Raw genomic sequence first — 22,276 nt, 5'->3', positions numbered from 1 at the left:
TATTTTGTATGGCCATGTTAGATGCATGTTCTAGCTACAGGATGGCCACAAGTTCTGGCCACAAGATATTCTTATTTCATCCTGTGTTGCAAAGTAATCTTAATAAGCCAATTACTATATATTCACCTGCTACATTACTTTGTCAGGATGCTATGACAAAATAGCACAGATCGGGTGGCTAAAACAATAAAAATTAATTTTCTTATAGTTCTAGAAGCCGGAAGTCCAATCTCAAGTCGCCAACAGGGTTGTTTCCTCTGAAGCCTCTCACCTTTGACTCGCAGGTGGCCTCCCTTTTCTGCCTCTGCACAAGGCCATCCCTCTGTATGTGCACGCCCCTGGTGTCTCTTTCTATGTCCCAAGCTCCTCGTCTTATAAGGCGAGCAGTCAAATTGGATTCGGGCCCACCCTAATAGCCGCATTTTAATTTAATTATTTCTTTAAAGGCCCAATCTCCAAATATAGTCACATGTGAAATACTAGGGGTTAGGATTTCAACATACGAATTTTTCAAGGGCAAAATTCCTATGTTTCCATGGCCATCCGTAGATGTGTAAAAACCAAGGGAGAAGATTCCAGGTTCTATGATAGGAATCTGGACGTATTCTCTTTGGAACTGAGGCCAGCCTTTATGGATGGACCAGTCCCTTGTGTTGTGATGCTGTGTCCCTGTAGCATGCTTACACCTGGGTGCAGAACAGCCATGTCCTGTATAAACACAGCATCAGGAACACAAACCCTGCTTGCCCGAGAGGCGGGACTCCTGAGTTCCACTCCTGGCAGTGTCTGCCTAGAGCCTTTGCACAGCTTACAGAAGAACGATGAGTGATTTTTGCCCCAACTCAGAGTCCCATTGCTCTCAGTGTGTTCTCTTTCTGAACACATCCACCCTCCCCTGCCTCATCCTGACAAACCCCTTAGGCACCTTTGATGTAAAACCCTGTGACCTGCCTGTTGAGTGCTGATGATGCAATCGTGTATAATTCAACGGTAATTTATATTCTGTGCAGGTCTGAACAAAGCTATAAAATGCTCTCAAGAGCTAAATGCGGCTGAAGCATTTAATCTAAGCAAAGGCAGGGTTTTGTATCATCCACTTCCCAGGATGGATGCGCCACTGTTGGAGGAGGAGGCACTCTTCTTCTGTTTGCTGATTTGCTTCTTGTTGGTTTTAAAGATTGGAGAGGGGATAGAGGGAGGTGTCTCATGGAGGATTTGTGCTGCTGCTTCTCTGACCTCCCTGACGCGCACACACGTGGGTGTTTCTGCAGAATCTGCCTTGCAACGACCTGTGGGGCTTGGGTTTCAGAACAGAGGCCCTCTCTCCATGTAGCAACAAGGGAGGAAGTCACGGTCGGGGATCCCCAGACACCATTCCTCATTCCTGGGAGCAGAAAATGTCACACAGATGGATATCTGGCTCTAGAAACCTGTAGAAATTGTACACCAGTGAAGTTGTGGGCATAACCTGGTCACAGAGGGAGTAGATATTTGGGCGAATGCTTGTGTACACAATGTGCAACTGCCCTGAATCTCTGTGAGAAGCCTCGTGAGGGCCTCGGTTTCCTAGGAGATGGCTTCTTGAATTAGTAAGAGCATTTCTGCCGCCTAGCCCAAGGCCTCAGTGTTGATGGTATTTCTCCACAGGGTTCGTTCTGTGTCATGACTGCCGGGGCTTCTCTGAGAATCCCTAAGGGGAATGGAAACACATGTTCTTGCCTCCGCTTTCTGTGTTGGCAAAGCCAGCAACAAGCACCCAGGAAGCACCACCTTGTCCGCCTTATACACCTGCAATTAGCACTCAGAATGAGCTGAGTAGGGAGCTCACTCCCTGACTCTGAATATCAACTCAGAAATATTTTGGTCATTAACCTTCACAGTGGAACTGGGAAAGAGCCGTGATTGGGTGGCTAATTGTTCCCTGGTGACATTTCAGGATGACAAAAGAATTAGCTAGCCGGGTGCGGTTGGCACACGCCTGTAATCCCAGCACTCTGGAAGGCTGAGGCGAGTGGATCACCTGAGGTCAGGAGTTCGAGACCAGCCTGACAAACATGGAGAAACCTCACCTCTACTAAACATACAAAATTAGCCAGGTGTGGTGGTGCACGCCTGTAATCCCAGCTACTTGGGAGGCTGAGGCAGGAGAATTGCTTAACCTGGGAGGTGGAGGTTCCAGTGAGCTGAGAGTGTGCCACTGAACTCCAGCCTGGGCAACAAGAGCGAAACTCTGTCTCAAAAAAAAAAAAAAAAAAAAAAGAATTAGCTGCTCCCCAATAATACTATCCCTGCCTGGCAGTTCCTAACATTAGCGACACATTCCAGGGATCAAAGTTTCTGTTTCCTCTGGCTACCGCGTGGTGCTTTTTAACTTTCAAGCAAAGATTCACTGATGTCATCACTACAACACTATCTATTGGCTCCAGAGCAGAGAGCAGGACCGTGAGGAAACAGCAGAGGGTGACCAATTGGGCTCTCTTAGCCCAGGACTTTCTAGTTTTAGGATCGAAAGTCCCATGTTCCAGGCACCATCCTCCCCCAAGTTGCAGGCAAACTGGAATGGTTGGTCACCCTACTAGGGAAGCAAGACTTTGAAGGCATAAAACAAGTAAGGAAATTGCGGAAATTTGGGCTTAAGGAGGTAGCACTGAAAATGTGTGTGTGACCAGGGAACACCGGGAACATACCGTGTCCCTGGGGAGGGTGTAGGAAGAAGGAAATAATCACATGAGCCAGTTGTGGTAGTTCAAGTAGGAGAGGAGGATGTCGCCAGCAAGGACGTGTGATGTGAGAGAAGAGAGCTGGGAACTGCAGGGCTGGGAAGACCAGTGGAGGATGGAATGGACTGAGGGGGAAGCCTGGAAGTCAGGCAGCTTGGAAACCAAGGGAAGAGATATCCAAGCAGGAGGAAGTTGTCAGATAGCCAAATCACTAAAACTAGCAAGGAAACTAGAAGCTAATATTTGGCAACCAGAGAAATATTAACGAGGGATGGCAGCAATGTGAATGTGAAGGAGACGGAGGAGGAAGCTATATTTGGTGCTGGGACAAGGAGTGGGCAATCTGGGCATGAAAGTGGCTTCCTCGCTTTCAGTCTCACAGGGTGGAGGGGTTGTGGCAGAGCAGCAGGTCCAGAGCACTGGGACTGTCCTCCCCTCTTCCAGCCAGGTGTTGACAAGGGCTCAGAGACAGGAGTTGTGAGGTGACGTTGTGGATGTGATTCCTGAAAGAGCTTCTGGAGGGGACGGTCATCAAGGAAGCAGGTGCTGCTTTTGAGCCAACACAAGGAAGCACGTGTGTTTACATAGCCCGTTCCCCACTCTGACCATGCCTTCCCACTCCCAAGTGGAGTTTACAGATGGGGACACTGAAGCTCCAGGGTCTGCGGGGTGCTGCTGTTATATGTTAGCAGGTCTTAACAGCACAGCTGTCAGCCTGCAGCTACTTGGGGTGGTGCCATCTCTTCTTCTAAGTGGACTCCTGAACTCTGAGCCAATGCCAGTGAGAGTCCTGGCACAGAAAGGGTAATTAGTTTTCGTTTTTCATTCCAACCAGCTGCGACTGGCTGGCCGTAGCTAGCTGCCTGGAGGGCTGGGTTGAGTAGGAGTCTGAGGTCCCTTCCAGGACCAGCAGGAAGAGGGTTGAGATCAATTTGCTGTTTCTGCCAAAGGCACGGCCTTGCCACCTGCAGAGCAGCCACTGGACTTTGCTATCCAAAGGACAGTTCCTGCAATGACAACCTTAGCTCCCGTTGCAGATGGACAAAGCCAGTGACTTTCAAAAATGTTTACATCACTGGAAACCTTTCTTCCAATGAAATTTCACATGGAAACAGATCAAAACAAAGCTATTCTGGCCAAAGAGAAGAGAGGGTTGGGGGTCTCTTCTGCTTCCCAGTGGCAGTTCCTAAGAGGCCTCCATGGATCAGGGTTTGAAAACCACTGGGGGAGGTGCTACTTCCGAGGAAGGCCAGGAGGGTCTGAGAGAATGACATTTGAACTGAGATCTGAGCAGAGCTGGAGGAAGGGCATTCTGGGCACGGGAGCAGCCAGTGCAAAGGCCCTGAGGTAGAGCAACCTTTGCTGGCTTGAGACACAGAATGCTCTCTAGTGTGGCCAGAGCACAGGGAGGGTGGGAGTCGGTGAGAAACGAAGTTGGCCAGGTGGGTGGGATGAACTCAGGTAAGGCCAGCCTGGCAGGATATGGGCATACAGGCATGTGGATTGTGTTCTGAGTGTGATAGGAAGCTACTGGAGTGTTTTAAGCAGCAGAGGATCATCATCTGATTAATTTTTTTAAATTCCACGGGCTACTCTTTGAGGGCAATAGTAGAAGGCAGGACTCCAGTGATCTGTTGCAGTGGTCTGTGTGAGAAATGATGGAAGTGTGACTCAGAAGGTAGCAGCGAGCCTTTCAGAGGTTAGAGGCATAGTAAGGGTTGTCTGTGACCATGCTGTCTTGTCGCAGGCACAGAGCCCTAGGCCAATGAGGCACTGAAGTGAAAGGAGGGCTGCTCTCTAGACCCAGTGGGGACCCCTGTCTGTTTACTGTCGCAGAAACCCTGTCCCTCCTTCAAGACCCCACTTCCGTGGGAAGCCCTCCCCGACCCAGCAGCATCATCTGTAGCAGAGTATAACTCTTACCAGTTGCTACTGGGTATTTATGATTCCTGTGCTTCCTAGAGACTACTAGACTTGGGAGGGAACTTTACAGTCGTCTACCCCAGCTCCCTGATTTTACAGATGAGGGGACCCACCGTTCAGGGCTGATCACAAACTCAGGTCTCTTCTTCCTCAGTCTGAAGCTGTTTCATTTCATCTTCAACTGTTGGTTTATGCATCTCTCACATCCCTGCCTAGAGTATAAGCATGAGCTGGGGAGACATAACAAGGGGAGAGATGCCAGATGTAGGTGATGGGGAGGAAGGCAGCAAATCACACTGCCACGTGTGTACCTATGCAACAGTCTTGCATGTTCTTCACATGTACCCCAAAACCTAAAATGCAATAAAATAAATGGAAAAAAATAAAAATAAAAATAAAAAAGCTTTTTATTTTAGATTCAAGATCAATTATTATTTTAGATTACCTAAAGATTCTTAAAGGCAGAGATCATGTCTTATTCTCTCTTTTATCTCCCTGGCATGGAGCATAAAGCTTGACCCAAACAAAGAAATTCAACAAATATTTGCTGATTTGCTGTTCTGCATACCAGGGTGCCTACAGCCACAGGAGTGTCTCCTCCTTCCCCCTATCTCAGTTGCCATGCCACCAATGCCCCCTCCCCAAGACCTGACATTGCTTACCACCAGCCACCACTCCTACCGCCATGACTACTGGCCCGGGTTACACCTGTCACTGCTTACAGCAGTGTGTGGAACACACAGCAGAGCCTGGCTCCAAAAGGAGGGACTTGAGGGAAGAGAGCCTTTCATGTGATTGCTAGTCTGATTGGGGTTGGGCCCAAACCCCAATTCGTAGCGGGCATTACCAAGAAGATATGACTATGCATTATTACTATTTGTTCTATTTCTTGGATCCTCACTTATGTTTCAGTAAGTGCTCATGCGAAATACAATGACGGATCCTGAAGACTTAGCCCCAGAGGCCATGGTCTGCCTCTTCTGGGGAAAGCAGGACTTTATCTTTCCCATAGAGTGAGTGCATACAAACTCTTTTCTGAGCAGAAGTTCCCTTATCTGCATCAGTAACTCTCCCCAGGCCTGTGCCACCTGCACAAGGGACTGCTGAGCTTTGGGTAAACGGAGGAGATTGCAGTTCCCCAGGCTGTAATATCTGTTGCTGTCCTTTAATTGAGACATCCTTTCCAGCAGAGCCATTTAAATTTTCCTAGAGGACCCACCCCTTAACCTCAGCTCATCACTGGGGAGGAGTTTTGAATCCCACACTCCCCCATTTGCCACCAAACCACAGGCAAAGAGTTGTGTTCATCACACTAGACAGAAAGCTGTGTCAGTCGGGGTCCTTGCCCATATGTCTCTCCTTTGTCCCCCCTCTACAGGATTCAATCAGTGTTTGTCAACACACATCATTATTTAAACTGTAAGAATATGGTGTTGGGTAGGAATGGCACCACATTATTCCTTTTGTCCCTTTATCAAGGGATGGAATTATTAGTACGCATTTTCAAATTTATTAGTACACGTTTTCAAATTTGAACTTATATGTGGAGAGGTACATAAAAATACAAATTCTTGGCTGGGTGTGGTGGCTCACATGTATAATCCTTGTAAGCCCAGCACTTTGGGAGGCCAAGGTGGGTGGATTGCTTGAGCACAGGAATTTGAGATCAGCTTGGGCAACATGGTGAGACCCTGTCCCTACGAATAATTTAAAAATTAGCTGGGCATGGTGGCATGCACCTGTAGTCCCAGCTTCCAGGGTGGCTGACATGGGAAGATCGCTTGAGCCCTGGAGGCAGAGTAGTGTTTGCACCGCTGCACTCTAGTCTGGGCAACAGAGTGAGAACCTGTCTCAAAAAATGTATATATTAAGAACATATAAATCCTTGCTCATAATAGAAAACAGTAGCATATATGGAAATTAATCAAACCTCTTCCAACCCTTCCCTCTTTGTCACATGGACTTTCTGAGCAAGTTGTATCAATGGTCTACTTTAAGGACCATCTCAAGTGGAAGTCATAAAGGTGTTTTCCCATCTATGGGAATATTGACAAGAGCTAATAGAAGGAATTTCAAAAGGTTCCAAAGTCACAGAGCAACCAACAGGAAGTGAAGGCAGGAAGGTTCCTCATCAATTCCATTAGCATAGCAGAACAAAAAGATGAATGTTGTGAAGACATTGAGTCATTTTCTACAGGTACCTAGGTCCACCCCGACGGTATTCCATCACTCCCCATTCATCAGCTACATCCTTTGTGTCTTGCCTGCGCTGCTGTGGAATATGCCATAAGAATCACATATATGCAGCTTCATCAGCTACCGTCAGCTTGGGAGGACCACAGTTTCCTTGAGGTCAACCTCCTATCTCAGAACAAATTACTGGACGTCACCAGGATAGCATGGCTTTTCATAAGAAGAAATTTCTCCATATCTTTAAGTATCCCCTGTAGAAATAGTTTATATAAAGTCCTCGGGTGACCTCAATTCCATCCACAGCTTGAATTTGTGAGATGATGACTCAGACCACATTTCTGGCTCAGAACTTTCTATCAGGCTTCAGATCCATGTTTCCAAATGCCTTGAACCTCCCAAGGGTGGCTGGAACTTGAACCCACTCCACTGCCCCCCCTTTCTGTCCTAAATCTAAATTTTAGTAAACTATAGCATTACACATCCAGTGATAGGTTCACAAACCAGCAGTTGGGAGCATCCACAGTAGGTGAGGCATGAGCAGGCTGGCTTTGGTCTTCTGGAAACTGGTTTATTTGAAACTAACGCCAAGACACAGTTTCCTCTTGCTCTCCCACCCCTGGCAATTACTCTTGCTTTGGCTATGCCCTGCAGGCTGCCTCATTCTCCTCTCCTGCCCCTGCTTCTTGCCACCTGGAATCACTTCTCCAGGTCATACAAAGCACCTTTGTCCCACACAAGAGTTCAAGCAGGCTGACCAACAGAAGTCATCTTGAGGAACTTATAAAAACTATAGATTCCCATGCTCTTTCCCAAGACACTCTAATTTAGGGAGTCTAGGCTGAGACCTAATCCACCCTGGGTACCATCAGAGAATTCAGTCTGAGCTTTAGTGCACAATGAAAAAATTGTGATGTTCTGTAACTCCCACAAGTTTGGAGTACTGTTCTCACAAGCGTTGATGGCACTACACACACACACACACACACACACACACACACACACACACATATTACGCATGCACAAATACAAATGCATACACGTGTGATACAAATGCATTTTAGTTATGCTGTCACTGTGGCCAGGTCATCTTCAGTTATTTCTATAAATAATCGTTGAGTAAACAATTATCCAGTAAGCCATCGGAGCTCCCAGCTCTGCCCCCACCTGGCCAGACCCTTCCCCCTTCTCCCTGATGACCTCTTCACTGGTCTCCCTACCTCTGGGCTGCCCTCTACACTTCTGACTTAGTGGTGTTTGGAAATGCAGATTAAAGTCACCAAAGTGCCTTGACCCTACGTAGAGCTCAAACTTCTCAGCTCTGAAAACAGTGCTTGCCCAGTATCGGGGGCTTAGTTTGGTCTGCCCTCTGACAGCCGCTCGTCAACGCACCCTCACCATAGACATCCTTATATCTAAATCTTAGACATTTCCATATCTAAGTCTTTGTCCCCAGGTGGGATTATTTTCTTAAAATGAAATTACTAGGATAAAGGTATGAATTTTTTTTTCATTGAGTCAGTCATCAGCTGATTATTCATCTCTTACATTAGGCCTCATCTTCAGGGCAAGGAGTAAAATGTTTAATAGTTTTTTTTTTTTATTATACTTTAAGTTCTGGGGTATATGTGCAGAGCATGCAGGTTTGTTACACAGGTATACATGTGCCATGGTGGTTTGCTGCACCGATCAACCTGTCATCTACATTAGGTATTTCTCCTAATGCTGTCCCTTCCCCCACCCCCACCCACTGACGGGCTCTGGTGTGTGATGTTCCCTTCCTTGTGTCCATGTGTTCTCACTGTTCAACTCCCACCTATGAGTAAGAACATGCAGTGTTTGGTTTTCTGTTCTTGTGTTAGTTTTAAAAATCACTCTTCTGCAAGGAAGCACCAGCTTACACTCCCCCTGGAGTCTATAGGATGGTCCATTTTCTGCCCCCTTACTAGTTTTGCAGATGATCTTTAAAAACAAAACAAAACAAGCAAAACAACAACAAAATAAAACAGAAGGTTGCTGATTTGATAATCACTATGTTTGTAATTTTCAGTTCTTTGATCATTGGTAAAATTGAGCATTTTTCGCATGCACTAATGTACCATCCATTTGTATTTCTTCGCCTGTGATCAGCTTTGGCTGATTCAGTTTTATCCTTTTCCAGTGAAAACTCGTTTCAAACCCTGTAGCTCCAAAGTGTGGTCATCGAGCCGGCAGCATCGGCATGCCACAAGAACTTCTTCAGAATGCAAATTCTCAGGCCCCCAGCCCAGACCTCCTGAACCAGAAACTGTGAGTGTAGGGCTCAGCCATCTGCTTTAATTGTGTCCTCCAAGGCTACAAACTGCCCTAACCCATGCCGAGTGAGAGAGAAGTCATCTGGAACCTAGGTCTGCAACAGGGGAAACCCGTGAAGTGTCCCGCCTTGCCTGGCACCAGTTGTAAACAGTACGGTGGGTGAGACTGCAAGCTCCGGAACTAGCCCGCCTGAGTTTGTAGCCTGGCTCCTCCAGCTGCTAGCTGTATGATCTTCGGCAAATGACTTAAGCTCTCTGGGCGTCAATGTCCTCATCAGATGTGTGGAAAGTATAACCCACATCTTAGAGTTGTTTTGTGAATTAAAGTTTCAGTGCATGGCACACACTTGGTGAGCCGGCAGCGTTGTCTAGGGTAATTACCCAACGTTTGTCATCTCATGCCAGGGAACTCAAAAATGCAGACATACAAGAAGTAGGTTTAGGAGTGGAGGTTTAATAGTCAAAAGAAAGAGAAAGGAGAATAGCTGTCTCTCACCCAGTGGGACTTCCAGTCTGTGGCAAAGTACACAGGGTTTTATAGACTGGCTTGAGGAGGCTGTGTCTGATTTACATAGCGCCCAAAGATTGGTTGAACTAGGTGTGTAACATTTACATAGGGCGCAATGAAGCTGGCCACCCCATCCTAATCTTTTCATTATGCAAACAGATTTTCTTCCTGGCCAGCGCCATGTTGTTTGCTCCTTTCTGTTTACGTGGTTTCAAAGAAAAGGGAAGATGAAGCCACCATGTTTAACATGCCTGGCCCCCAGGTAGCCTTTTCCTATTGGCACAGCTGCTGGCATCCACCCATGTAAGCTTCCAGCTTGCTTATCTATGTCTGCAGCTCAACTTTTACAGCCTGCTCATTTGCTCAAAAAAATGATTTGGGGGCTGCTTTTTACTAAAAGGAAAACCTTACCGAGGGCTTCCTTACCCTCACTATCTGCCTAAATAATTTCTTTTTGACTCCTGTATCATTTGCACAGTCTCTAGCACATAGCACTTAATACATGTCAGGGTCAACTGTGGCCATTTAAATTATCACAAACTCATGAGCCTCATTCTTCCACTCTATATTTTCTTCCTTGACTTCCAGGAACCTTCTGGAAAAAATTAGGCTAGATCTTAAAGAAACAAGGCTCAATCTTAAAGAAACTTGGCTGTTAGAAAGCAAGAGTTTTAATAATAAATATGAAATTGAATCAATATGTCTCCTTTGTTCCTTGTAAAAAATATGCTTTTCCTTTTTCTTCCTTCCACTGACCCAGCTCGGCCTTCCCAACTATACATCCTTGTTCTGCTCATTGCTGTCACATCAGTGGTTACATAAAGAACAGAAAATACAGCAAATGCAGAGGAAAGTCATTGAATTTATTTAGGAACACCAAAAACTTGTTGTATTCGTTTAAAGTGGGTTTGTAATTCTAAACCATTTTATAACGTTCTACCTCATATAGCAGTTTTCTTATTGGAGACTGATATGAGTAACATTTTTTAGAGGCTGTCCCATCATCAATGTTTGTGAAATTGCTCATAAAAGTAGGATAGATGATATTAACATTAATACGGACAATGCATGTTCATGAGTGAGAAGTCATGAGCAGGATTCCCCGTCTTTTGACTCTGCCTCCCACCTTGTGAAGGATCTCATAGCATTAGCATTCCAGAGAGAACACTCTGGGAAATGTCTTATAGAAAAAAGGAAAATATTTCCAGGATTTGGAAGAATTGGTGAACAGATTGAAGGGAAACCTAATATTGTGTAAGTCGTTATGTATAAGAAAGAAAAAAAAAAAAGCTTCTGTTTTCTCTTTCTCTTTATAGAAGTAACAAACAGGAGATGTTTTCCATGTCTCCAAAGACAATGAATTTAAAATGCTTTAGGACAATGAACTGAATGCTCTTCTGCCTCACTCTGCCTTACGCAAAATGCTCACAAGATATCTATTTAGTATCTTCCCAAAAGAGAGACTTCCCAAGTGTGTTCAAGACTGAGCCATTATTGGGGAGTGAGGAAGTGATGATCCTTTAATACTGTTGTCCTCATGAATATTTCCAGATATTGATCTTGGTAATAACCTGCTCCTACCTGGACTTCCCATTTTCTTCCTACTCAAGAAAATTGAAAATGTAATAATCCTAACCTTTCTCTTTCTCTCTCCCTCTCCTCTCCCCTTTCTTTCTCCATTTCCCCACCCCATGTCTTTTCCCTTGTCCTCCAGGAACCTTCTGCATCATTTCACTGTGCACCTGTGTGGCCGGGATCAACTTTGAGCTGTCACGCTACCCACGCTACCTGTACGGACTCCCCGATGACATCAGCCATGGCTATGGCTGGTCCATGTTCTGTGCATGGGGGGGCCTGGGCCTCACACTCATCTCGGGATTCTTCTGTACCTTGGCCCCTTCTGTTCAGCCTGTCCCGAGGACCAACTGCCCTAAATCCAGACCCGAGAATGGGACAGTGTGCTAAAAAACAAACCCATACATACATATATATATATAAATATATATATATAATATACATATATAAAACAAAACTAAATCAAGACGATGCCAGTGCCAAGGTAGAGTTGAGTTGGCTCAGGCACCTGCATCTCGCCAGACTTTGTATTGCCTCATCTCTGAGATGGGGAAAGTGTTCCCGTCCTGTGGCTCTTCCATCAGTTCTTGACTTTTGGCTTCATGGTCTCTTGAAGACAGAGCGAACACCACCTCTTGCGACCACGTCCTGATCCCCATCACTGGCAAGGACAGGGTGGTGAAGGGACAGTGACAGGGGTCTGAGGCGGCACAGATGTAGAGAAGGAAGTGCCACCCACTGGGCCAACAGGAGAGGACGCCGCCCCCCACCAGTCATATCACAGGGTAGCAAAGCCCTTAGTTCCTATAATGGAACCAAATCATTGAGGCCATTTTCAGAATCACTTCTTCTCCTGCTCTTCCTGTTCGGACTTCCTTCCAGGCCCACCAGCAACACACAAGGAGTGGAAGGGAAAACAAACTGAGAAGGACGTTTTCTCTTTGCTGCCAAACTTTTGGACAATGTTTCAGAGGTGGGAAGGGAAGAGAACATGCTGAGAGGCAAGATCCGCATCAATGAAAGGACGCTTCGGTGGATGCTCAGAAAACCCAGTCTTACCTTCCAGCTGCCTTACACCCAGTGAAACAAGAGGCCACCCTGTCCCCAGCCGCACCTGCACTCCCTGGGCCGACTGGAGCCTTGGAGTCATGCTGTGATGTGTGTGTGGGTGTGCGTGCATGTGCACTTCGGGCAGTTTCCTTTTCTTCTTTTCTACCTTTTAAGTGGAAATACTGCATTATGACTGTTGTTTCTCTATCACTGTAGTGGTTTCATGGCCCCAGATAGAGGCCCAGAGACCTAGAAATTGTCATGAGGGGCAGGCCTATAAGGGTGCCAATTCTGCAGCTACAGATCCCTGGAGGCGTGTGTGTGTGTGTTTGTGTGTATGTGTGTGTGCGTGCACGTGTGTGTGTGTGTGCGTGTGTGTGTATGTGTGTGTGCGCATGTGGTGGATGTTTCCTGAGTATGGGGTTTTATTGTTTGTGTTGTGTTTTTTTAAATTATTATTTTTGGTACAGCTGAAATTTCCAGAGGGCAGAACCAAGAACAAAGCCACTGGGCCAGAGGACCCCCGTGGTTCTCCACATTACAGCTCTGGGACTCTGCAGGATTTAGCCCTCTAATTTTGGAAGTTCAAGACACAGCTGGGCACATAAGCCATGAGAGAAGAGGGGGAACACACGGTTCAGGAGGGAGAAGGCATGTTGCTCTGGTTGCTGTTGTACAAGGGCATAGACCAACGAGACCTTCACTCCCCATTAGAGAAGCTATCCTTTGTCACTGGACATCTGCCCTTTCCCTAGGAGTGACCTCTGTACGAATGAAAGGAAGTGGGTCACATGCAGAGAGAGCACCTCCATTTCCCATGGGCTCAAGTTTGTATGATATTGTGTAAATTAATGCAGAACTCTTGACTCTTTCCATCCTCTTTCTTTCCCTCTTGATATTCAAGGCCATGAATCCCAAAATAGCAGTCTTAGTGGTTAGCACCCAAACAGAGGTGGAATAAACCCACCCCAGTGTCTCGGGCTCATTTGAGCAAATGAGCACTGCAGGTGCTGGCGAGCAAAGTCAGCCAGAGAATTGTGAACGCTCTAGGGGTGGGAGTCTGCTGGAGTGGGCTGGAGCCACTCACAGTCATCTCAGTGATCCTGCTGGTGCCCAGCAGCCCTGGGGAAACCAGGCGAAAATCCCTGAGCTGGTGTAGCCATGGTCAACCCTGTAGCAGAGAATCCCATTGTTTCATTAACAAATACACTTTGGGAGCTTTGCCAAGCACTCAGCAGCCTTCCTTCCACTGCTGTGTGATCTGCTTCATTTCCCTGTCTTCCAACTCATCTTCCCACCACCCTCCTCCTCTTCTCACCTACTAACCACTTCTCTCTCTTCTATCTTCCACCCTCATCTGCTCCTTTGAACTTTGTGTGTGGAATTCATATCTGGATATGATATGACATCTGGTGTGCATGAATGGGGTTGAATGCAGGTCTCTCCGTGTGTGTATCTCTCTGGTGCATTTTGTGTACGTTTATGTCAGTATGCACCTGCACGCAGGTGTGGGTGCACCACTCAAGACTTCCTTACTGGGGACGCTGGTCAGCTTCTGCAAAAGGTCTTGTGTGTGAGTTCCTTGCGTGTGGGTGTGCTGGGTGATAGGGTAAGGTGTGCAGCGGGAGAAGTTGTTAGCTTCCAACTGGGGTTCTAAGGATTATTTTTAAAATAAAGGATTTATTCTATGAGAAGGGAAATAATTTTCAGGAAAACCCAGTTTTTCAATTGGGCATTTTATTTTTAATTTTCTTTGAAAAGTTAGATTTCTCCCTCAAGGGGAAGGGCATACTTGGGCTTAAGGAAAAGTGAAGAAAAGTATCTCAGATTGAGAGGCCTTGTGTCTTCCTTCCAAGTGTCCTGAATGGGCTCTGCCGAGGAAGGGACAGACAGGTGTCCATGAGCATCCATTTGGCGCAGAGGGCTTGTCTATGCCCACACTGAAATCCCAGCTATTTCCCAGTTGCAGGAGAGAGGGGGAGAATTCTAAATGGGGACATTTGCTATGAACCATTTAAACTTTTTGTAAGTAATCATGTTTGAGGATGCTGGCTTACAGAGCTATCATTATTTATATCCTCTTTTTTTAAAACCCCATACTTTCAACGAGTAGATTATCTGCTGTATCCAATTACTTATCTTTGTGACAGACCTTTAGCAAAGCTTACTGCATCCCTTTGAAATCTTGAGTGTCCCAGGAAAGATGTAAACCAGCTGTGCTCAACTCACCATCCGCAGAGCAGGGGCTTTGAGTGACTTCTTTGATAGCGGGGCAGATAAGTACAAACACAATTTGGAATCTGATCCCGCTGGGAAGCAAAAACACATGCCCAGCCACATGGCCAGGATAGAGGCCCCGTTCATAGGGCAAGTCCTGGCCAATGGGAGGACTGCCAGGTGACCTCGATCCCTCTTAGCATAAGGGCTTGACCACAGATTAAAACATGTGACTCCAACCAGTTATGGAAGCTCTCTGGCTGTGAGGGAGATGAGGAGGAGGAAGAGAGGAGCCTCGATTTGTGAGGCTCTGTAGGTCAGACTCTGCTAACTCCAAATCAAAGTAGAACCCAACCCTATGAGGGGATGTAGGGCCAATGACCTCACCAAAGTTGCCAGTCCCAACCCTAGGTCAAGTTCAAACTTCTTACTGGTATACGAACATATATGTGCTTTGAGCTCCATGCAAGTCAACCTTGAGCCTGCGGCCCATTGCAACTCTTATTTCCTTCCCTACCCTCCTTCCCTGGGATTCAGGAAAGCGGGGTGTTCTACCAAGAGAGAGGTCCCATATCTTTCTCTCTTTGTTTTGGGAGTTATGATTTCTTCTGTTTCCTTCTCTCTCTCTCCACTCACTCCTACTTTCCTCCTGTGTCAACTTTGGTCAGTTAAGATAGATAAATGATTCATCTGTAGAGAAGCTCGGAGACTCCAAGCAGCCCCCTTCCTTTGTGGCTGTAGGTCTGTGGCTCCCTGGCATCAAAATATGAAAAATACAATCTGTGCCTGTTCCAGCTTCAATCCTTCAAGCCTTAGCTTTTCAACAACCCTACCCTTTCAACTTCAGGGATCATGGAATCACAGAGACTGGGCAGTTCCTCCAAATCTAGACAAAGCCTTCCTTAAGCGCCCTGAGCCCAGGTGCATATCTTTCCATCAGGGATGAGTGGTCCCACCCAGCAATGCTTGCCTCTCCTGTGACAAGAGGGAAGGATATCCCAAGACTCTGAGACTGAGCCCTATATCTCAATATTCCACACTCATGATAAGATGCCGGAAATCAACGCACTGTGTGTAGCTGTCTTGACTTAGTGGGAGGATGTGCTGCTTAGGTTTCCAAAGATGCCTGCCTGGGTCAAATTCAGAATAAGGAACTCAAGTACATCACCCAGAGGCATTTAGAATGGACTCTCTCTTCACCTGGCTTATGTGCTGAGTATTAACTGATTTTTCAAATATCTGGAGGAAGGAGTGGGAAGAAATACACTCTGGTCATCCTTTGGTGTGGTTTATGGGGGATACTTGGTTGATTCTTGTAGTTAAAGTGAAGCTTCTTTTCTGAAACGTTCCCTCTCTTATGGGGACTTATCCATCCCAGGGACACACCCAGACCTTTCCAGGAAAATATGATGTTTCAGAGTGAGCGGTGATTTCAGTGCAGATAGAAAGAGCTGGTCCACACTAGCGGGTTGCCTTCCATGCCATCTTCCAGCTGGTGTGGGATAGAGTAAGGGGGCAGATTTTTAAGAACCCCCACCAGAGTTGACATACACATGTGATTCTGGTTTCTGTTTCTCAAAGCTCTCAATGTCTGGGGCTGTATTTGCCCTCTTTTCATTGATGCTGCCACCATGCAAAATGTTTCTTAAACATTACTCCTAGTTCTTAGAATATGCGATTACTGAGCATTGGGTTTCTTTCCTGAATAATACCTTCTCATTGTAGAAAGTGAGCAAAATAAAATATAAAAAAGACTACAGGATTGTTCATAATCCAGTCAGTCTGAGGCATCCACCGTGGGCCCAGTCGAAATGGTCATGACCTCAAAACTTCCCCAGTGAGTGCTTATCTCTGGATTGGCAGCTGGGGCCATATGAGCAGTGCACAGCCACAGAACCACACTGGTCTGCGTCAGGTTGACCCTGTGTTCCTGGCAGCAAGAGTGCAGGACCCTGAGCCCCCAAAGATAGCAAAGAGGCCTAAAAGTTTAATGCCCGGCCTTAAGGGCAGGATGGAGCAGGGATAAAAGATTTCTGTTTGGGCCTGTCTACCTGCTTCCCTTCCTTCCTTTCTTCCTTCTTTCCTTTTCTTTCTTTTCTTCTTCCTTCCGTCCTTCTTCTTCTTCTTCTTCTTTTTTTTTTTGGCAGATGCCATCTCAGTCTAATTATAGGTGTAAGAATGCAAAGCCAGAGTAACCCACTCATTAAGCTACACTTGTATAACAGTTACTGTAAATTTCACTACAGCTCTGCACTAAAATGATTTGTGACTCTGGGCACTGTGTCTTCATACTTGAACTTCCTCATCTACAAAATGAGGACAGTGATAACACCTTACCTCATGGTATATTAAGGGTGACAAAGAAATTGCAAAGTGATTTGCAAACATGAAGTGTCGTATGAGTTATGTGTGTTCTAAGTATCCCTCAGAAGAGCCCCTGCTGTAATGGAATCCTTCCATCAAGCGTCTGTGCCTCACTGCTGAATGACAACCCAGAGTGCAAGGTCATCTTGGTTGCTGAACAGGGCTGTGCCTGTCCCACTTAAGCACACCTATGGTATTCCATTCTTCATTCAGGTCCCCCAGAGAAATTGGCTCCTTATTTTACTTTACCTATTCCTAGACTTCCTTTTGTCCAGAGCCAATTTTGCAAAAGGCACTTTTATCCATCTCAGCTATTCCCAGAGGTGACAGAATGAGTAAACCATATGGGGCAAATAGCATATATGAACTAAACCAGTTAACTGTTAACCAAGGCACATGGTCCGTGCCTTAGTATTTTTTTAACTCTCCTAACATTATTTCTAGCTCTATATTCCCAAATGGAATGAATGGAAGCAAATCAGATTCTGAAAGGTTTCAATGAGCTTTCAAGTTTAGGATGAGACCAAGTTTCAGGGAGCTGGGATCTTTCTCTTGTCCGTTGCTGAAGCCAGTAGCTGCATCAAAAACATATAGATTCTTATAAGGAAGCCCGTTAGATGGTACATTCACTAAGACATGTCTGGATGTGATCCTGTTTGGGAAAAACAGAATCCTAGGTTCTAAACAAGAAAAGAACGCCCTTCCCAAAGGATCCTCACACTTTCTGCTTTGCAGTGGATCAAGTGTCCATGTGAGGGTGAGACTTCCTCCTATGGAAGGGAAGCCATTGCTCATAGATAGAGCCCAGCCAGTAACGGGGGACCCACCTGACTGCAGGAGGGTGTATGTTCAGGTGTGAGAACGAAAAGCTGGGTCTGAATGTGAAGAGTTGCACAGCAGTAGCGCCAAGAAGCTGGCATCTCTTTGGCAAACACCAACCTCAGCAAATGCAACTCCTACTCTTCATTCCCAAGGACCAGGTGTTGCTCCTTAAGGAACTCTGTATCCCTCTCTCCTCTCCAGAACCCCACCCTCCCACTGGCTGAGCTTTTCCTTTCCTTTCCGGGTCACCCATAGACCCTCTCCAGTCTGTCTGTACCAGTGCATCTGTGTTGTGAGCGTGACGAAGCCTTTCCTGTGAAGAGCTTTCACAAACTCATTCTCATCCTCCTTCCCCATTTCCACCCATGGTGTGACTGTTTTGCTATTCAAGACTATCTGTAAAAATGTACAAATAAAAGTGGAAGCTGAAAATAAAGGGGAGGGAGATTGAGACTGAACAAATGCAACGATGTAGCCCTCGGTTTTCTGAGGACTTATGTGGACGGCCCTAAAATCCTGACTTGGGGTGGGCTCTGAAGGGAGGGATACCATTGGCGCAGGAGGATTTCTCTGGTTGTTTCTCTCACAGTCACCAATGTCTGCTTAGAACTCTCTGTTCTAAGGGTTTTCCCTGTAAAGTAAAATGTACTTCCCCAAAAATAAAAACAAATCATCAATGTTTGGAGTGTTATGGCAAAGGTCAACACAGAGAGCTGACTCAGGTGGCATGAGTGGCCCTGTCATCAGCTCACTCGGGGCCTCGGGGGAGTCTCGTTACCTCACCGTGTCTCCACGTCCTCTCAGCCAAACGGGGATCAGGGGCTTGCAGGGCTCCTGGGTGCCCAGTCTCCTTGTATATTTTGCTGCTATTTTTAGAGAGACTTTGAGCCCTTGCCGGTGTGTGCTTACTGCGTAGGGGTCATTTAGGAGACGTTTTCTCTCTGCTACCCCCAGCCCCTGCTTTTGCCCCTCAGAAAATGACCTCGCACTAACAGCCAGTTTGCACTCAGAGTCCAGAGCCTTCTATATACCTTCTCATTCTCAGATTCCTTTTTCCACCCACTTTGACGATCTCATTTTACTATCTCTCTCTATTGACTGAGTTTTGCTGCGCTGGGCTGGGGTAGGAGAAAGAGCATCCAAGGAAATGACGTGTGTGAATTGCTTTGTGATTTATGACTCACCTTATAAATGTGGCTTGCAGTGTCAGAAGCAGGGAGTCTGGCCAAGGGATGCCACCAAATAAGAATGAAGGCAGCAGAGGCAGTGGTGGCATGGAGGCAGTAGGCAGAAGATGTGGGCTGGGAGCAGAGGTAAGATGAAGGGACCTTTGGGAAGGACAGATGGCAGAATCACCAGAGAATCCTCAGCAAGGCAGCAGAGAAGGATCCTCAAAGCAGTAACCCTAAAATAATAGGAAGTAGGAAAGAGGAGCAGGGATTAGGTAAACCTGCGGCACAAACAGCTGCCTCCCTGCAGGACTGAGAAGGCCAGCTGCCCCAGAGAGGGGAAGCACACCAGGCTTGGCCAGTGACCCAACCTCTCACCACTCCATGATTCGAGGCACCTTCAATCCCAGCTTTCCTCTCCTCTGCTGGTTCACAGCGATGACCTATGGGACCAGCTTCAGGAAACTGGTATAGACCAGCGTCATCCAATGGAACGGTGATGCAAGCCACATATGCAATTTGAAGTATTCTAGTAGCCCGATTTTTTAAAGTCCAAAGAAAGAGCTAAAATCAGTGAAATTAATTTTCAGACTATATTTTAACCTAACATATCAAAAATAATATCACTTCAACATGGAATCAACACAAAAAATTACTGGGATATTTTACATTCTTTTTTCCAAATGAAGTCTTCAATATCCGATGTGATTTTCCTGTTAGAAAACATCTCAGTTCAGCCCAGCCCCATTGCTGGTGTTCAACAGCCGCACATGGCTACTGGTTGCTGTATAGGACAGCACGGATTTAGATTCTTCATTAGGAGACGGATAACGTGGTCCTCTCTAGTGGGTCACTCACTGTCAGAGCTGACGGAGGCAGGAGTGAGTCTTGCTGTGTTGGCCTAGAGTAGAAAGCACAGAACTCTGTTGAGGCTGCTGTCTAAGCCTCTGGAAGTTCTGCTTCACCTGCTTAGTAAGAGGAGCTGATCACTCCTGTGGACTACATGTCCCATCTGCCCCCAGAGGGTGTTAGCGCTGCCCCAGCCATGTCCCTGATGACCTGTCCAAGTCCTAGAGGCCAAAGCAGGTCACATTCTTCAGCTGCAGGAATGTCAGCTACTGCCACCCCCTTATCCAGATCCCTTTATCACACAGTGGGGAAGGGGCAGGCAGGCCTTCTCTCTGTCAAGAATAAAGATCCTACAACATTTTGTTATCTGGTCCAGTCACCTGCTAAGATCATCTCACCAATATTTGGAACTATTTTCTCAATCCCTTAATTTTCTTAAATATTTATCTCTAAGTCAAATGCTAAAAAGGAGATACCCTGGGAAGGGCAGTGGCCACCAGCAGACTGGGTATCCTAGGAGGTGGCAGAGATGGTGACAGGCTCCACCCCTGCACTGGGACTCAGCCTACCATTGCCTACCTCTCCTCCCTGCCTGGAGACCTTCCTTGGGATTGAAGAAACCTCTTTTGTTTGCAAAAAAGATAAGTGTTGAGATCTTGATGGAGAGAACAGAATAAAATGCAAGGAGCCAACCCCTGGGCATTCTCAAAGCATTTCCACGAGTCGGTATGACAAAGTTTGATTAATTTAAAATATAACATTCTGAGCCCTGTGTTACTGAGCGAAAATGAGATGATTTGGTGAGTAAGTTTTATATATGGTCATTAGACAGGGACAATAGCCAACAAAACACTTGAATGCTTGGAGTGTTTATGGCCCACCAGATAATTGCTCAGTCAATATAAATTTATTTACCTTTAATTTGCATAGTGCTTTCTGATTGGTTAGACAAGAAGTGGCGTGTACTGCAGGATTCTAACAACGCCTCTGCCCTTGGAGGTAGCAATTCCTGTGGTTATTGGTGCTAAAATAAGACTAAATATTATGTTAATTTGTTCTGATATGATGTGAATAAATGTGTTGTTTAATCTTAACAAGAATGCTACATCTTATCAGATCTATTGTACTGTCTGTTCCTTCTCATAATTAATTAATTACAGGAAAGGTGATCCAAACCAGATCTTGATACTATTGTGATATTCTGAGAGGTAAACGTATCAGGGAAGTGGTGGGGGGGTGAAAAGGGAAATTGCCAGGTTCCTGTGACTTTGAAAGGACTGAGGAAGGAGAGAGCATTTGGGGACTTCACTGAAACTGACTGCATCTTGCAATTTTCTTTTTCGAATTGGCAGAAATATTGTATTTCCATCGATTGAAGATAAACAAGTGTCTGGTAATTAATTAAATGACTTGTTCATGGAAAAAAAATAAATAATCTGTCAGTTGTGGAATGTAAACTGATTAAACAATTAAATAAAGAAGATTATGTTGTGTGTTTTAAAGGATTGTGTCTGCTTGGGGGTAGGGAGCAAGTTGGGAGAGGGTGGAGGCTGCAGTATTTGATGGTGAAAGGTATTTTTCCCTCAGGTTCTGTATAGAAAAAAAAGGTACAATTCTTATGTAGATGACCAGCTGAAAACTTGAATCCAGAAAAAAATAGATAGCAAACATTTCAATCATGCTAAGGCCAAAGGTACATGCTTTGAGTGTTGGGTGAAAGAAGAAAAAATGGAGAGGGAGGGATTCAGAAGAGAACAAGAGGGAAACTGTTGTTCTTTTTTTCCCTATTACTGGCATTAATAACTTGTTTAAAAAGACTTTATGAGATGCTGGAATGACTAATTACATTCTAACCCCTCAACCTGTTTCCCAGTTTCCAGTAAAGAGAGAGATTTCTTTCCTAGTCTTCATCAGCTTTGTCACTGAGTCAGGGTTCCTTTCCGCGCGTCTACCTCTTGAAAGGTTCGGGCTCACACATGGGCCGGAGGCTGGGGGAGGAGGGAAATGGCCTGGAGAGGCAAGTGCTCTGTAAAGCGTGTGTCTCAGCCAGCAGCTCTGGTTTACAGTGAAAGAAACTGGCTATGTCTGACATAAGTGGGAAAGTAATTTACTGATGAGACATGAGTAGCTGGAAGCCTGTCGACAAGAAGAAACACGTGGCTGAGCAGCCAGAATCGCATCTCCCCATCTCCCACTGATCTGGACTGTGTGGTCACCACTGCTGGACTCTGGGCACCACAGCTTGCCTGGCTGCTGCTACCGCCCTGAGACCGTATGGTGCCTCTTCTGCCGCCACCTCCACCAGGATGAATCCCCAGCACCCTTCTTCTCTCAGGCAGTAGCTCCGGCGTCAGAATCCCACATGGGTGCACCATCTAAGGAGACTGAGAAAACAGGTTTAGAACCTTTTAATCTTCTCTCTCGGGTGGTGAGCTCTGCCTCCCACCAAGATTCATAAAATACACAATTCCCCAAACCTAGATCTGGGCAGCCCAAAAGAAGAAATGTCCATTAGAGGTGGGATGGCTGAGGGAGAGGAGGGATTCCTGAATGAGAGGCACATTGCTGCATCTCCGCGTGGTAGATCTCAAGGGT

At 46.0% G+C, this 22,276-nt stretch overlaps 1 protein-coding gene across 1 annotated transcript in view; it reads left to right on the top strand.

Annotated features, from left to right (window-relative positions):
• Positions 1-21,183, top strand: part of TMEM178B (transmembrane protein 178B) — a 416,029-nt gene extending 394,846 nt beyond the window's left edge. The window contains exon 4 of the mRNA XM_032275630.1: positions 11,350-21,183. Coding sequence (XP_032131521.1) covers positions 11,350-11,600 — 251 coding nt within the window. The 3' untranslated portion in view covers positions 11,601-21,183. The remainder of the gene's footprint in view (positions 1-11,349) is intronic.
• The last annotated feature ends 1,093 nt before the right edge of the window (positions 21,184-22,276 follow it).

This window comes from Sapajus apella, unplaced genomic scaffold (genome assembly GCF_009761245.1).
Source record: "Sapajus apella isolate SASKATOON/1434 unplaced genomic scaffold, GSC_monkey_1.0 scaffold7, whole genome shotgun sequence".
NCBI classification, from domain to species: Eukaryota; Metazoa; Chordata; class Mammalia; order Primates; family Cebidae; genus Sapajus; species Sapajus apella.
The sequence above is the reverse complement of the archived record's forward strand: the minus strand, read 5'-3'. Positions and strand labels throughout refer to the sequence as shown.